At 37.3% G+C, this 16,964-nt stretch overlaps 1 protein-coding gene across 1 annotated transcript in view; it reads right to left on the bottom strand.

Moving 5' to 3' along the window:
- Positions 1–16,964, bottom strand: part of LOC107729428 (potassium voltage-gated channel subfamily H member 2-like) — a 45,833-nt gene that overhangs the window by 7,149 nt on the left and 21,720 nt on the right. The window contains exons 7-10 of the mRNA XM_016539914.1: positions 3,463–3,888; positions 1,439–1,589; positions 567–766; positions 20–272 (exon numbers count right to left, since the gene is read on the bottom strand). Of these exons, the coding sequence (XP_016395400.1) occupies positions 20–272; positions 567–766; positions 1,439–1,589; positions 3,463–3,888 (1,030 nt within the window). The remainder of the gene's footprint in view (positions 1–19; positions 273–566; positions 767–1,438; positions 1,590–3,462; positions 3,889–16,964) is intronic.

Below are 16,964 nucleotides of genomic sequence, written 5' to 3'. Positions count from 1 at the left end.
AACTAGAAAGTAGTCAAACCTAAAATGGCCACGACCACATCCTCTCGGAGGATCTCTATGGAGCCGCGGGAGATGAAATACAGTGCAGTTAATACGTCTCCACTGTGCACCAGAGTGTCACCGGGTGGGGCATGAGTGGTCTTAAAACGCATGGCCAGAGCCCGCAGACAGCCCTTGCTCGCCCCCCGGAATGCCTTACAGTTCTGCAGCAGACTGCGGTTCAGATGCAGACAGATGTCAGCCTGCAGACACTCCGGAAAACCCTTCAACACCTGTAGCAGGACATGTGAGAAAACGACAGCATTATGCAACTTTACAAATGTACAATATTTTTCACATTTGAATTAAACCCCATAAATTGACTAAGGGTTAAAAGGTAGCATTTTAAGTATAAATCAAAACATAAAAAAAAATTAAAAACGATTTATTCTTATGGGTGCTTTATAACACATATGAGGGGTCCGGAAGCCCTCTCACCATACTTTGAACATTATATCGGGCAGTATATAAAAGTACATGTATTACTTCAGGTATATTTAGAGTTTATGTGTGTGTTTGTAACTCACAGCGTTCATGTCAATGCCGTTAGTGTAGGACCAGGCGTGCTGGAAGTACTCTTCTAGTCGTTGTCGAAGTCCTCCTGGGATCTGATGGAACCTGATGAACTCTTTCACACGTAGCATCTGAGTGTGATAGCGAGCTGTGCCTGAGTACAACCTCTGAATTATAGCTGACACATTGCCAAAGATACTGGCATACATCAGGGCTGGAAATAAAGAAGAACAAAGATTATCATCAGCCAAGAGCATGGTGCAAACAAAAGATTTTTTTATAATATATACACTACCATTTAAAAGATTGGGATCAGTAAGAAGTTTTTGAATAAAATATCTTATAAAATACAGTAAAAACAGTAATATTCAGAAATATGATCACAACATAAAATAACTGTTCTATTTTAATGTTTGTTTTAATATGTAATTTATTCTTGTAATGCAAAACTGAATTTTCAGCAGCCATTACTCCAGTCTTCAGTGTCACATGATCCTTTAGAAATTACTAATATACTGATTTGCAGCTCAAGAAACATTTCTCATTATTATCAGTTGAAACAACTATTTGAAAATCTGGAATCTGAGGGTGCAAAAAAATAAAATATTGAGAAAATCGCCTTTAAAGTTGTCCAAATGAAGTTCTTAACAGTGCATATTACTAATCAAAAATTAAGTTTTAGCATATTTATGGTAGGAAATTTAAAAAAATTCTTCATGGAACATGATCTTTACTTAATATCCAAATGATTTTTGGCATAAAAGAAAAATCAATAATTTTGACCCATACAATGTATTTTTGGCTATTGCTACAAATATACCCCAGCGACTTAAGACTGGTTTTGTGCTCCACGGACACATATAGATAATGAATGTAGTGCACTTACAGCCAATGAGCATGACACAAATGGAAAAAATCTTCTCAGGGTTGGTGTTGGGAGAGACGTTTCCGAATCCCACGCTGGTCAAACTACTGAAGGTGAAGTACAGTGCAGTTACATATTGATCCTTGATAGAGGGGCCTTTAATACATTGATACTGTTAAAGGGGTCCTATTGTGCTCTTTTACAAAGTCTTGATTTTGTTTTGGGGGTGTACTGGAACAGGCTCTCATACTAGGTTGTTCGAAAAACACATTATTTTTCACATATTTTACATTATTACAACACCTTTCTCCCCAGTCTGGCATGAACGGCTCGAATAGTTCCTGTATCAAATGAAGGCCCGCCTTTTGAAATACGAAATGTGCTGTGATTGGCTTTTCTGGGCCAGTGTGTGTTGTGATTGGCAGCACTCGGCGCCTGGTCTGGAAATGTCATGCCCCTTACCATAGCCGCCTGCTGCGAGCTTCAGTGTAAATATTGCGTCAAAATCAAATCAATTTGAGCGCGATTTAAACCCGGATGATTGTAACCACTCTAAGTTCATCTGCCTTGGGAAAGCTACCGTGTCTCCAACATAGTGATAACACTCGTTGCTTTCTCTAGTGCAGCTCAACCAGGTGTCGTCCCATTCGTCGATATTTGTGATATCACAAATCCTGGAAAATATGCGTTGTAGTCCAAACGAGTCGTTCATTGTAGTTTTTGAAAAGTGATTTCTGTTAAATAAAATATCTCCTTTTGAAGTGGACTTTGAGCTTTGTAACTTTGCAGATCTTTTTTATGCTCAAACAGCAACATTACAGACTAACTAAAGTTGAAAAAGTGAAAAAGCATAATAGGACCCCTTTAAAAAACATCAAAAAGTCATGTTAAATAGACTTCTGAAGTGATTGCATGGCTTTACGTGAGGAACAAATCACTATTCACCAATCATTTTTCCTCTAGTGAGCTGTGAACTGAAGTCATTGAGTCAGTAAGCTGAATTGAAGAATGGATCAGTATGATTCATGAACAAAAGATTCATTAAAAAATATTTGACTCACGAAAAGAACGATTTGTTCACAAACTCTGAGATTCAAGACTTAAATTTTGATTTGTTCCTCATACAAATCTATCATATGGTTTAAGGGGAAAGCTCACCCCAAAAAAAGAGAACATTCTGTCATAATTTAATCATCATTTACTGCAAGAATTTCTTTCTTCTGCTGAACAAAAAAGAAGACATTTTGAAGAATGCTGGTAACCAAACGGTTAATGGTCCCAATTTTTTCCCCCATACTATGGAAGTCAGTGGGGACCATCAACTGTTTCTTCATTCCATTCTTCAAAATATCTTCTTTTATTTTCCACAGAAGAAAGAAACTCGTATAGGTTTAAATCAGCTTGAAGGTGAGTAAATGGTTACAGAATTTTCATTAACAATTTTCATTAACTATCCCTTTAAGAAGACTTATAATTAGGTTCACAAGTCAGAAGATACTTTTATGATGCTTTTTGTGCATTAGGAGTGATTAGGATGTTATTTAAAATTTCACCTTTTGTGTTTCATGGAAAAAAAAGATTAATAATACTTCCAGTATGTTAACTTCTAAACTGTTCTCGTTATATATTATAGAATTATATACTTATACACTATATAAAAGAAAAATAAATGACCATAATCAGACTCTGTTTTTCATGAGATAAATGGCAGATTTCAAATCACATACTTTTCAGTACTCGTTAAGTAGTAAGAACCATTGTATGATAATATTTAAAATGGCACCAGCCCTATTTTGTGGAAGTGACCTTCACCTTTACTGTATACATCACCAATAATGCAGTATCTACAGGTCGATAGAACGTTCAGAATAACAAGCGCAATCAACATTATTACACTGCGATCAATATTCTAGATGATTCATTAACTATTCTAAATGGTTCTTCTAAATTTAGAAGGTTAAACAATTGTACGCTCTGTTCTAGCTGTGCATTTGAAACATAATATTGATTAATATACCACCTAGTGAGCATGTCACAGCCCTCACCTCATCTGAACCTGCTCTGAAAATGAGCAGGTCGAAGGGAATGGCGGCCACAATGTCTATGAGGAACCAGCCCTTGAAGTAGTGCTGAGCGATGCGAGTGGGATTGCTGACCACCTCGTCGTTGTGGTTGACATAAGTGGTCCTGAAATTGATGAGGATGTCGATTATGAACATGACATCCACCACCAGGTCCACTACGTTGAGGGGGTTGCAGGTGTAGCCGCAGGTGCGCCTCCTCTCGTCCTCCTGCTCGTTGAGGAGGAAGGCGGCCGAGTAGGGCGTGAAGACGGCCGTGTAGAGCACCAAGAGCAGGATGATCCAGTCCCACACTGCCTTGAACGGGCTGTAGTGGAGGATGGTCCACTTGTGGATGCGTGGAGCTTGAAGCTTGTACTCAGGAAGCACATCTGCTCCGAGTGACAGTACCTGGGGAGAGAATGAAAGAGAGGGGTGTTTTTAATTGAAATTCGATATATATGTGGTTAGCATGGACCACTTGCCGACAGTTTTGCTGGCAGATATTATACTATACAAACTATTAAACTATTACAAATGTTTTTGCTAATTGAAATAAAGCTGAAATAAAATAAAAAGTAAATATTAGATTAGAAACATTACAAAAAAAATATATCATTTTTTTATTAACTATCCAATCAGCACAAGAGAGAACCTCTATAAATAATCAAAGCAGCCTTACCTTCATTATCTCTAGTCTTTCAGCATCCCTCCACCACCCCGACTCATCACCTTCTGCCCGTTCCTATCCCAGCACGGGGAGGAACACTCGGGGGGAGCGCTCTGGGTCCGGGCTTAGACCCGAGCTCGGACCCCTCTCCCCGGACAGGGGGAGTACCCCGGGCTCGAGAGTAATTACCGAGCTCGGAGCCCTCTCCCCGGACAGCACGCCAAATACACATAACCTTTACTCTGTTCATTATATGTAAGTGTGAACTCGTGAAACACACAATAAATATATCATAATAATAGACCATATGACGTGTGTGCTACTCAAGTCACACAATAGTTTTGTGTGAGAAACAGAGGAAAAATTAAAGGTACACTATGCAACTATGGCGCTCTAGCAGTTAATAAACAAAAGTGCAGAAGAACATTGCAGCTGGAGAACGCTGCAACTTCTCTCTGTTTATGGATGAGTCACTGACAGATTTACAATAGTCTGAATATAAACACTTAGAGGTGTACTGTAGTAATTTAGGACAAAAACACAGATTGGAGATAGATTCCAGATTCAGTTAACATGGCTCCGATGGCACAGGTTTGACGTCATGATGTTCAGTCAAAAAACAATGACGTTTGATGTTATTGACATCCACCCTTCACCATTCACAGTCAACGAATGCACAGACTCTCAGACATTAATAGCTAGTTTATATTGTGTTACTGAGAGGCTCTGCAATGGGGTCTGGATCAGCCTCCTCTGTCACGTCCCTACAGCTTTCCATTATCTCCCTCTACTCTGATCAAAGATCAACCACTGGCTCATAAAAACAAGGGATCCAAAAGGGGGTTTTCACAGCAAAGCCTTAGAAGAACCATTCTGGCACCACAAAAGAACCTTTCAGTCAACACTTCTTAAAAGAACCAGTTTTCTTAGTGTGAAAAACATTTGAATAATCTGAAGAACCGTTTCCCACTATAAACAAAGTTCTGTGCAATGGAAAGATTCCATGAATGTTCTTCATGGAACCACAGATGCCAGAAAAGAACCTTTATTTTTTAAAGAATGAAAGAAAGAAAAACTTCAATGTACCATCTGTCTAATAAAGAGACAAAAAGCCCAAAAAATAAATGACCAAATAAACAGAACCAAAATAAAAAACATTATGCAACAAGTATTTTTATGTCAACAAGTATGCAGAAAGCAGTGGGCTACATACAGTATGTATCTGCTGAACTATTTCACACTGAGACCTATTTTCTGCTCAAGCTTTTCCCCAATAGAAAACCACTCCTTTAATACACCATTAGCAGCCCATGATTACTGCACACAGACGACCATGGCAACCTCTGGCTGCCATGGAAACTACAAGTTGATCGTTGAACATCAGTCATGTGGAAAAAGTTGGTCGATCTGAAAGAGTTCTTTTGGGATGGAAAACAACTATTTTGTAAGCAAAACAGTAAAGAGCAGTAAATGACTATAACGTTGCCATGGTATTAAAATATGTTCAAATAATAATAATAAAATCTCAAACCTAGTATTGCACTTTTTTTCCTGATAAATGAGTATGCACACAGCATTACTTGCTTGTCAGTCTTCCTTTTTCTTTTATACAAATTTCAGCACACATGGCAACCTAATGCAAATCACAGCCTTATGCAGATTGACTGTCAAGTGATGTGACGAGGCATGCATTTTCTTATTTGTGACCCTGGAGCACAAAACCATGTCATAAGGGTTCAATTTTTCGAAATTGAGATTTATACATAATCTGAAAGCTGAATAAATAAGCTTTCCATTGATGTATGGTTTGTTAGGATAGGACGATATTTGGCCGAGATACAACTATTTGAAAATCTGGAATCTGAGGGTGCAAAAAAATCGAAATATTGAGAAAATCGCCTTTAAAGTTGTCCGAATGAAGTTCTTAGCAATGCATATTACTAATAAAAAATTAAGTTTTGATATATTTACAGTAGGAAATTTACTAAATATCTTAATGGAACATGATCTTTACTTAATATCCTAATAATTTTTGGCATAAAAGAAAAATCAATAACTTTGACCCATACAATGTATTTTTGGCTATTGCTACAAATATACCCCAGCGACTTATGACTGGTTTTGTGCTCCAGGGTCACATTTCAGATTGTATGAATGTAATTCAGGGTTTTTACTTTTCTTTAGCACTTCAGAGCACAGAATTGCCTTTGTTTAAGTAGATGAATGACTTAATTTAAGCAAATAACAATTTACCTATTTACCTGCCACCACTTGCCAACTATTCAAGCTGACATCACAGAAATGTATGATAAATGTTTCTGTCTATTAGCCATATCATTTGCAATTATGTGAGAAAATACCTCTGCATATGTACACATTCATCAAATATTTCTGAATACAACATTAATGTGCATCCTGCATAAATTGCAGTCTGTACTGACCGGTACGACAATGAGAGGCTCCTTGTCGATGTTCTCCAAGGTGTCATGCTGACTCACAACATCCACAGAAAAACTGTTTCTTCAGAAACAGAAGAGACTCCACAGACTCTTCCTAAAAACAGACACTTCATCGCAGTCATCTTTACCACACACATACTGTACAAACACACCGGATCTAAAGTAAGACAGAAAGCAGTACAGGATAGATGGATGATGCCAGCTTTCTGAATCCAAGGGAACAAAAAGCTGGATTGTTGAACAAACAGGCTTAACTGCCTACATGCACCAATTTACAGAAAGAAAAAAAAATCGACAGGAAAGGGAGTGGTGAGGGAGGGTGTGGAACATTTCCAACAGGTCAAACCAAATGAGACCTAAAAAGGCTGAAAGAGTCTCTCATACTGATAGTTGTCAAAGCACGGCATGAGAGGTTAGCTGCTGCCCTTGTCTGTCTAAATCAATTTGGGAATAAAGAAAAAATTATTGTGTTCAAAAAAGATCTATCAAAAGGTCTATCAAAAATATTTTTATTTTTATTTTAGACTAGCATGGTGAAAAAAGTGCAATTATTGTTGTTATTGTTAACTAAAACTAAGACTGTACTAAGACTGACTGTATGTACAGCTATGTTGGGTACATGTTTTTAGGATAAGCGGTCAATAATGCAGTGTTGCCATTATTCAGCAGTATTTAACTGATGAATATCAAGACTGACCAATCAGAATTAAGCATTCCAGAGAGAGTCTCGTCACCGTTAAGTTGAGTAGTCACCAGTTGATTAATGTGATTTTCACTGACTGTGCCCACCACTGCTCAGATATTTAACTTTTAGTTAAAAAGCATTTTACTTTTATGTACTGAATAGCATCTATGAGTATTTGCACCTAACACAAACAAGATGCCATGTGTTGCTCTTTATGGTGCAAACAGTATCTACCGCTATTTACACACAGTGTAAACAACCTTTTTTAACACGGTGTAAATAGCTGTTGCCAAAAGTTGTAAGTTGTTCAGAAAGTCTTATCTGTCATTACACATCATTCCACACATACACATGCTAGATTAATGATTATGGTGGGGACTTTCCATAGACTTCTACTGTTTTTATACTGAGCTACTAATATTTCCTGTACTCTAACTCTACCCCTGCACTTCACATAAATCTTGATATCCATTCAGACATTATTGTATATGTTTATTCATCTTTTTTTCTTCTTCACACGCAGCATTGGCAAGTGATTTCATATTTTGCAATCAGTGGGATTTTGCTATCAATTGGGAGGCATCCCTTCCCCATGCAGTAGCAAAACCTTTCCCACACACAAGCACACATAGTCTTATTGCTCAGTTTCATGTGGCAAAATAAGAAGTCAGCAGCCTTGAAAACTGTCATTCACAGCTCACACACAAAACAGCTGCAGTCTTCAAAATAAATATGTCCATTCTCACTTTGAGTATCTTATTCATATTTAAAACACTGTATATATTATACATATTTTGTAACAGTATCAACATGTACTCATCTTGTAGAGTCACATCCTTTCTTATCAGTCTGCACATGTCTGCGAACACACAGACACACACACACACACACACACACAAACACACTGTGTGAATGTACATTCAGTTCCATGTGCTGGAGAGATCCTAATCACAGAAGGCACTCACATGCACACACACAAATTCACTGGAGCGAGATATCCGTGCTTATTGATATAATGTAACACTCTGTTTCATAATGATGGAACCAGGCAAATCCATTCTCACTGTCTGCATGCTGAAAAAAAAAAAACAGCTTTTAGCATGCAACATTGCACCTCAACATGCAAAACAAAAGTGTGGTGCATGAAAGGATGTGTCCACAAGATAATACAAATAGAAACAAGCCTTCCATTGATGTATGGTTTGTTAGGATAGGACGATATTTGGCCGAGATACAACTATTTGAAAATCTGGAATCTGAGGGTGCAAAAAAATCTAAATATTGAGAAAATCGCCTTTAAAGTTGTCCAAATGAAGTTCTTAGCAATGCATATTACTAATCAAAAATTAAGTTTTGATATATTTACAGTAGGAAATTTACTAAATATCTTAATGGAACATGATCTTTACTTAATATCCTAATGATTTTTGGCATAAAAGAAAAATCAATAACTTTGACCCATACAATGTATTTTTGGCTATTGCTACAAATATACCCCAGCGACTTATGACTGGTTTTGTGCTCCAGGGTCACATTTCAGATTGTATGAATGTAATTCAGGGTTTTTACTTTTCTTTAGCACTTCAGAGCACAGAATTGCCTTTGTTTAAGTAGATGAATGACTTAATTTAAGCAAATAACAATTTACCTATTTACCTGCCACCACTTGCCAACTATTCAAGCTGACATCACAGAAATTGTTTATGATAAATGTTTCTCTCTATTAGCCATATCATATGCAAGTAAGAAAATACCTCTATGACATCTTCAAATGTACATATTCATCAAATATTTCTGAATACAACATTAATGTGCATCCTGCATAAATTGCAGTCTGTACTGACCGGTACGACAATGAGAGGCTCCTTGTCGATGTTCTCCAAGGTGTCATGCTGACTCACAACATCCACAGAAAAACTGTTTCTTCAGAAACAGAAGAGACTCCACAGACTCTTCCTAAAAACAGACACTTCATCGCAGTCATCTTTACCACACACATACTGTACAAACACACCGGATCTAAAGTAAGACAGAAAGCAGTACAGGATAGATGGATGATGCCAGCTTTCTGAATCCAAGGGAACAAAAAGCTGGATTGTTGAACAAACAGGCTTAACTGCCTACATGCACCAATTTACAGAAAGAAAAAAAAATCGACAGGAAAGGGAGTGGTGAGGGAGGGTGTGGAACATTTCCAACAGGTCAAACCAAATGAGACCTAAAAAGGCTGAAAGAGTCTCTCATACTGATAGTTGTCAAAGCACGGCATGAGAGGTTAGCTGCTGCCCTTGTCTGTCTAAATCAATTTGGGAATAAAGAAAAAATTATTGTGTTCAAAAAAGATCTATCAAAAGGTCTATCAAAAATATTTTTATTTTTATTTTAGACTAGCATGGTGAAAAAAGTGCAATTATTGTTGTTATTGTTAACTAAAACTAAGACTGTACTAAGACTGACTGTATGTACAGCTATGTTGGGTACATGTTTTTAGGATAAGCGGTCAATAATGCAGTGTTGCCATTATTCAGCAGTATTTAACTGATGAATATCAAGACTGACCAATCAGAATTAAGCATTCCAGAGAGAGTCTCGTCACCGTTAAGTTGAGTAGTCACCAGTTGATTAATGTGATTTTCACTGACTGTGCCCACCACTGCTCAGATATTTAACTTTTAGTTAAAAAGCATTTTACTTTTATGTACTGAATAGCATCTATGAGTATTTGCACCTAACACAAACAAGATGCCATGTGTTGCTCTTTATGGTGCAAACAGTATCTACCGCTATTTACACACAGTGTAAACAACCTTTTTTAACACGGTGTAAATAGCTGTTGCCAAAAGTTGTAAGTTGTTCAGAAAGTCTTATCTGTCATTACACATCATTCCACACATACACATGCTAGATTAATGATTATGGTGGGGACTTTCCATAGACTTCTACTGTTTTTATACTGAGCTACTAATATTTCCTGTACTCTAACTCTACCCCTGCACTTCACATAAATCTTGATATCCATTCAGACATTATTGTATATGTTTATTCATCTTTTTTTCTTCTTCACACGCAGCATTGGCAAGTGATTTCATATTTTGCAATCAGTGGGATTTTGCTATCAATTGGGAGGCACATGCAGTAGATGCAGTAGCAAAACCTTTCCCACACACAAGCACACATAGTCTTATTGCTCAGTTTCATGAAGAAGTCAGAGAAGTCAGCAGCCTTGAAAACTGTCATTCACAGCTCACACACAAAACAGCTGCAGTCTTCAAAATAAATATGTCCATTCTCACTTTGAGTATCTTATTCATATTTAAAACACTGTATATATTATACATATTTTGTAACAGTATCAACATGTACTCATCTTGTAGAGTCACATCCTTTCTTATCAGTCTGCACATGTCTGCGAACACACAGACACACACACACACACACACACACAAACACACTGTGTGAATGTACATTCAGTTCCATGTGCTGGAGAGATCCTAATCACAGAAGGCACTCACATGCACACACACAAATTCACTGGAGCGAGATATCCGTGCTTATTGATATAATGTAACACTCTGTTTCATAATGATGGAACCAGGCAAATCCATTCTCACTGTCTGCATGCTGACTACAGCCACAAACTCTCACACACACAAAGATACGCAAAAGTAAAACATGCACTGTGCAAAACTTCACCAACAGCTTTATCTTGTACAGCTAAGGTCAGTGTAACATTTCCATGAAGTGTTTTTTGATACTACACGTTGTTTGTATTAAATAAAATTCCACCGCTCTCTGAAAAAAAAAAAACAGCTTTTAGCATGCAACATTGCACCTCAACATGCAAAACAAAAGTGTGGTGCATGAAAGGATGTGTCCACAAGATAATACAAATAGAAACATGGGCAACAAGAGAAAACAAAAAATGAAGATAAAACAAACTAAAACAAAACAAAGGGACATGTTAAAGCAACCACAACAAATAAAACAAACAGACAGTAAATGGGAATTTAAAAAACTAAACAAAAAATGGAAAAACAAACAAAAATCAAACAAAGACGTGTAATTACACGCCACAACTACAAATAAAACAAACACATGGTGAACGGCAATAAGACAAAACAAAGATATAAAGACAGAGGCAAAATAAAGGGACGCGACCTCAGGCAAAAACACGTCTCAGTTTGCATATGTCTCACAAGTCACAAAAAGTCAACAGAGTCTGACACTGAAACAACACCATTAACAGTGATCTATGTGAGTGGCATCAGCTGTCAGTCAAATCCATCCTGGTCCTGACCTATTTTTTTCCCCAACCAGGTGTGGGAGGTGAAAATCAGACAGAGTGAAAGAGAAACACAAAGCAGCGAAGGTAAGAAAAGAGAGAGTGGGTGAAGAGGAGATAAATAAAGGTCAAGGCAAGGATGGTACTTACAGGCTTAAGTTTCTGTTTCAAGCTCATGGTGGCATTCTCTGAGCCGTGTTGAGACAGAGACACAGAGCACTGACACAGGGAAACACCGCCCTTTCACACTCACTCTCTTTTTCCTCATGCACGCAAACACACACACACACACACACACACACACATACTGATAAAGGTGTGGAATGGACGACGGCCATCCCATTTGTGTAATGATTAGACTGTGTAGACAGAATATGGATCTGATGCAGGCACTGCAAAAGATGCACTTCTCACATAGACTTCTCACACTGTATGACTATCATTTTGTGTGCCTTTTATCATGTTACATTCACTCTCTTTTTCCTCATGCGCGCAAACACACACACACACACACACACACACACATACTGATAAAGGTGTGGAACGGACGATGGACATCCCATTTGTGTAATGATTAGACTGTGTAGACAGAATATGAATCTGATACAGACACTGCAAAAGAATAACATCTCACACAGACTTCTCATGCTTCTCATCATTTTGTGTGCCTTTTATCATATTACATTATTTGAACTAGTGTAGTCTGTGAAATCCCTTTATCTCTGCTTCAGACAACTACAAAACATATTTCTGTAATCTGAAAGTTGTTTTAAAAAACTTTTTGATGGAGAGAGGCGGGGCATAGAGGACCTACAATAATCTACAGTATTTGAAAAATAATGTGTTTTTTGAACATTAAAGCATGTCAACATATTCTGTTACACCAAATACACAAAATAATGATCTTTAAAAAAGCATCATATGACCCCTTTAACAATATGTTCTAGTGTAAAACAAGTAATAGTAAAATAATGCAAATCTCCATTTCAGTGAAGAAATTGTAATTGCTTAAAGAAAGTGAATTGTGCGGAGAGTGTAAATGACGCACATGTATTGAACAGCGTCACTGCTGTCTATACTTTGTATGCTTGGCACTGATATTCTGGGATTCACAATGTCAATGGATTTCAACTCTGCAGCTGCACTGTGGCATGCATATGTCACATGCTTATTTATTCAAATGATTCTGCATATTACTGCAAAAACATGCAGAAGCATAATGCATTTTTACCAAACATGCATAACAACAATTTAAAATGAATATATTTGTATTGAAAGCAGGAAAACTGGACCCTGAATTTTCCCATCCTTCACAATTTAAGTTTGGGGTCAGTAAGATTTTGTATTTATTTATTTATTTGACTAAATACTTTTAATTTGCAAGAATGCATTAAATTGATCAAAAGTGATAGTAAACATTCAGACTGTTACAAAAGTGCATTTAACTGTTACTGTTAAATGCAGTTCTTCCGAACTTTCTATTCACAAAACAATCCTGAAAAACACAATTTTGAAGGATTATATGACACTGAAGACTGGAGTAATGGATGCTGAAAATTCAGTTTTGCCATTAAAGGAATAATTACATTTGAAAATATATGAATATAGAAAACAGTTAAATTAAACTGTAACACTATTTTACAATATTAGTGTTGTACTGTATTATTTATGAAATAAATGCAGCCGCTTCAAGACTTTCGAGTATAAAGTGTTTTTATTATTTAAGAGTTTTAGAAGTGGCTGAATTTACTGTGAAGCATGCTGTATTGGTGTAATTTGTATTGTTGCCATCTGTAACTTGCAACTATGTGGAAGTTTTATTTTTATTTATGTGTGTGTGTGTGTGTGTGTGGCATTCCATTTTTTTGTTATGTGCTGTTATGTCCATTTGGGAAGTCTGTGATGTGCTGCCCATGCCCTACTGCAATTGCCCCTTGTGGGATTAATAAAGTAGTAAACTAAACTAAAGACTTCTTTCAAAAACATTTTTAAAATCTTCCCGACCCCAATCTTTTCAGTGGTACAGTGTACATTTTTGGGGCTTTTTTCCCCATATTTTTTTTTATTGCAAAATTGTACACAATAAGACGGAACATCCAACAACATAAGGCACATCCACTATAATTTTTTTCCCCCATATTTAATGGATAGGACAGTAGGAGACATGAAACAATGGGAAATGAGGGGAACAAAACTGTTCATGACTTTTCCATGACCTCGCTAATATTTCTAGTTTTGTCTGTGATTCTAGGACTCCACATATCTGTGAAATTCATGCTCATATTTCATTAATGCTCACATGCAGACTGGTCTACTAAAAACAGTGCAGTTGGTCACATAACGTGTTGTTATGTTATGTCATGTTATGTAGACAAATCAGTAGCGACAAAGATCAATGCAGATGATCATTTCCCTTCTTGCTCAGTGTCAAAACGAAGTCCAATTATCAAGTCAGGAATTGCCTGTCACAGTTGTACCTCAGGATGTAATGCCAAACAACAGACAGCACATATGCCTTAATACCATAACATCAAGCAAATGTTCAACCGCTCATACGCAAGCTTTACACTAATTACCTACATTGGCAGCTTCAAAATGACTTAATTAATACTAAATAATGCATTAAAAGAAAGCTAAAATGCAAAATGGTTTGTGTGAGGGTAGGGGATACAATCTAAATATACACAGACACAGTAAAGAAATGTTATACAAACAAACGTATTTTAGCAGAAAGAGAAAGAGCGAGCAAGAGTGAGAATGAGAGAGTAAGTAGAGAGGGCCAGAGAAAGAGTGTGTGTTTGCGTGCAGACTTATCACAGATGTGTGTGTGAGTAGAGAAACAGACAGTCAGTGTCTCTTTGGCCTCTGCTACCACTGCCCTCTACTTCCATTAGCCCTAGAAGCCAAGGTCACCAGCAGAGAGCAACCACACACACACAAACACACAGTCATCCACACACGGGTCATGCTCACGCAAATTAAAATGCTCCTAATATTCTCAAAATGCAGTTTAAACATTAGCCGGATCAACAAATCTGAGGCCATACATACATACATACTTCAGTCCAAAGAAGATTTTGAGTCAAAAGAAGATATTTTGAGAAATGTATGTTTTTGGTCCATATATGGAACACAACGAAATTCAAAGTGTTTGGTTAGCAACATTCTTTAAAGTCAAAGTTTGGAACAACATGAGAGTGAGTGAAAGATGACAGGATTTTCATTTTGGGTGAACTATCCCTTAAAATAGGAGTTTGTGAACTTATAAAATATATCAAGACTTTTTGAAAAATATAATACAATACTGTATTTACATAGTTTGTACTGACAATTAGGAAGAATGGGGAAACGTTCAGATCACCTGTGGAAATGTGTCACGCTGCATTAAAAGCTAATGACACACACACACACACACACACACACAGACAGACTTTATGATAGGAATGTGCAAGCTGGCAGTAGATTTGTCAGCATGATTGATTTTTCCACTGGTAGGACAACACAGTCTCCCACGTGTGTCCATGGAGAGAGACGTCACCAATACAATCTCTTACTCTCCGTCATTTTCAATGTCTTTCTTTGATTCTTCTTCTCTCTCTGCTGTACTGCACCCCTCTTTTTTGTATATTTGTACTACTTTATCTCTAAACTTTGAAGGCACTTGCAGATTGTACAGATCACCTTTCAGACTTTTATATGAACCATGGCAAATCTTTGCAGTCATTATGTGAAATACATAACGTGCAGTAACTTAAACACATAAGCACGCAGTCCAGTATTCCCAGTACACTGCAATAACCACACAGAAAACACAGGGGTAGAAAAGTGTGTCAGTGTGAGTCCGTTCCCTACACAACAGCCAAATAAACTCTGCCCACATCAGCACAGGACTCAGTGGTCTCTGTATATAGGTCACTTAACTGACCTGTGTGGAGACGTTACAAAATACTAAATCATGTAGATGATGTCACCAACCTTTTCACTGCCTGATGAGGACTGCTGAAAGCTTTTGTTATGTCAACTTGTGCAGTTCTTTTTGTTTGTGTGTCTAAATTTAAAAAGATGATATATCTTGATATATACCTATCTATCTATCTATCTATCTATCATCTAGATGCATATATATATATATATATATTAGTGGTGTCAAAATTAGCACGTTAACGCAGGCGATTCATTTTTTCAGTTTAACGCGTTAAAAATATTTAACGCAATTAACGCAGGGGTGGGGCTAGGGTTGGCCAACCCACTCACAATTTGTGCTTCTTTCACTTTTTCTCTTGACAAGAAGTGCATTTATTCAGTCGCAGAACGGGAGACGTTTCAGACGCGCACTCCACTTCACTTCAGTGCCAGGCGCGTATGGCAAGCCAAGAGGTTCACATTTACGCTATAGAGAAATCGCGTTTACATACAAAACGCCATATTTAACGGTGTTTTAAACAATATTAGCGCCATCAAATACGCCGTCCTGATAGCAGACGCCGTAAAAAATGGCATAACATATCGTTGTTATGACACATGAGCGGAAAAAATTATATGTGGCAGCAATGCGTCACCGTATATTTGTTTGTTAAACAGCAAATAAGCTCCCCATATACCAGAATCTGTTTGGAGCGGGACTCGAACCAGCGGTCGTGGCGTAGGGGTCAAACACTCTAACAAAAAGGCTAAGGATCATTGCCTCCAACTTCTGTAGCTGCACAGCTTTTACACACTCTCTGACTTCCGTTAGTCTATACTATAAACAATTTCTTGTATTGGAAATTAAATTACTCAAAGCTAATTGAATATTATAAACCAGCACTTATGTACATAAAAGTTATTTGTGTAATAAATTATATATACACAATGGGGTTGGTATGCTAAAATGCTGTCCATGTAATTAACAATTACATTAAAGTATGATAAAGACATGGAATCGGCCTATGTTCAATATTAGTAGAGATGAAAATATACAAAAAGTTACTTTGTACATAAATATTTCCTATCAGTTCACAGGCACTTCTTCCGCTAGTCTGGTCTGGTTCTGTTCATCATTGTATGTAAACGCGATTTCTCTATAGCGTACATGTGAACTTCTTGGCTTGCCATAGGTGTGAGTCAAGCGTGCACGGAAAAAAAAAACGGCTCTTCAATTGCATGCACAAAGGCGCCGCGCGCTGTAGCCGGTATCCTTTCATATCAAAGCGCGAAATAAAATACGTGCATGCAATGTCGTGGTCAGTTAAGTCATGAAGTTAACAAAAAGGCGATTAAAGCTGCCTTAAAACTGTGCATGCATGTAATATATTTTATATTGAACGTCTCTGAAATGGTTTTCAAAACTGTCCTGGAGCAGCCCAGCACTGTCTCACTCATTTACACCCGATTTAACTCGTCAGCTCATTA

The sequence above is a fragment of the Sinocyclocheilus rhinocerous genome, unplaced genomic scaffold (genome assembly GCF_001515625.1).
Source record: "Sinocyclocheilus rhinocerous isolate Xijiao unplaced genomic scaffold, SAMN03320098_v1.1 scaffold697, whole genome shotgun sequence".
Classification (NCBI taxonomy): Eukaryota; Metazoa; Chordata; class Actinopteri; order Cypriniformes; family Cyprinidae; genus Sinocyclocheilus; species Sinocyclocheilus rhinocerous.
The sequence above is the reverse complement of the archived record's forward strand: the minus strand, read 5'-3'. Positions and strand labels throughout refer to the sequence as shown.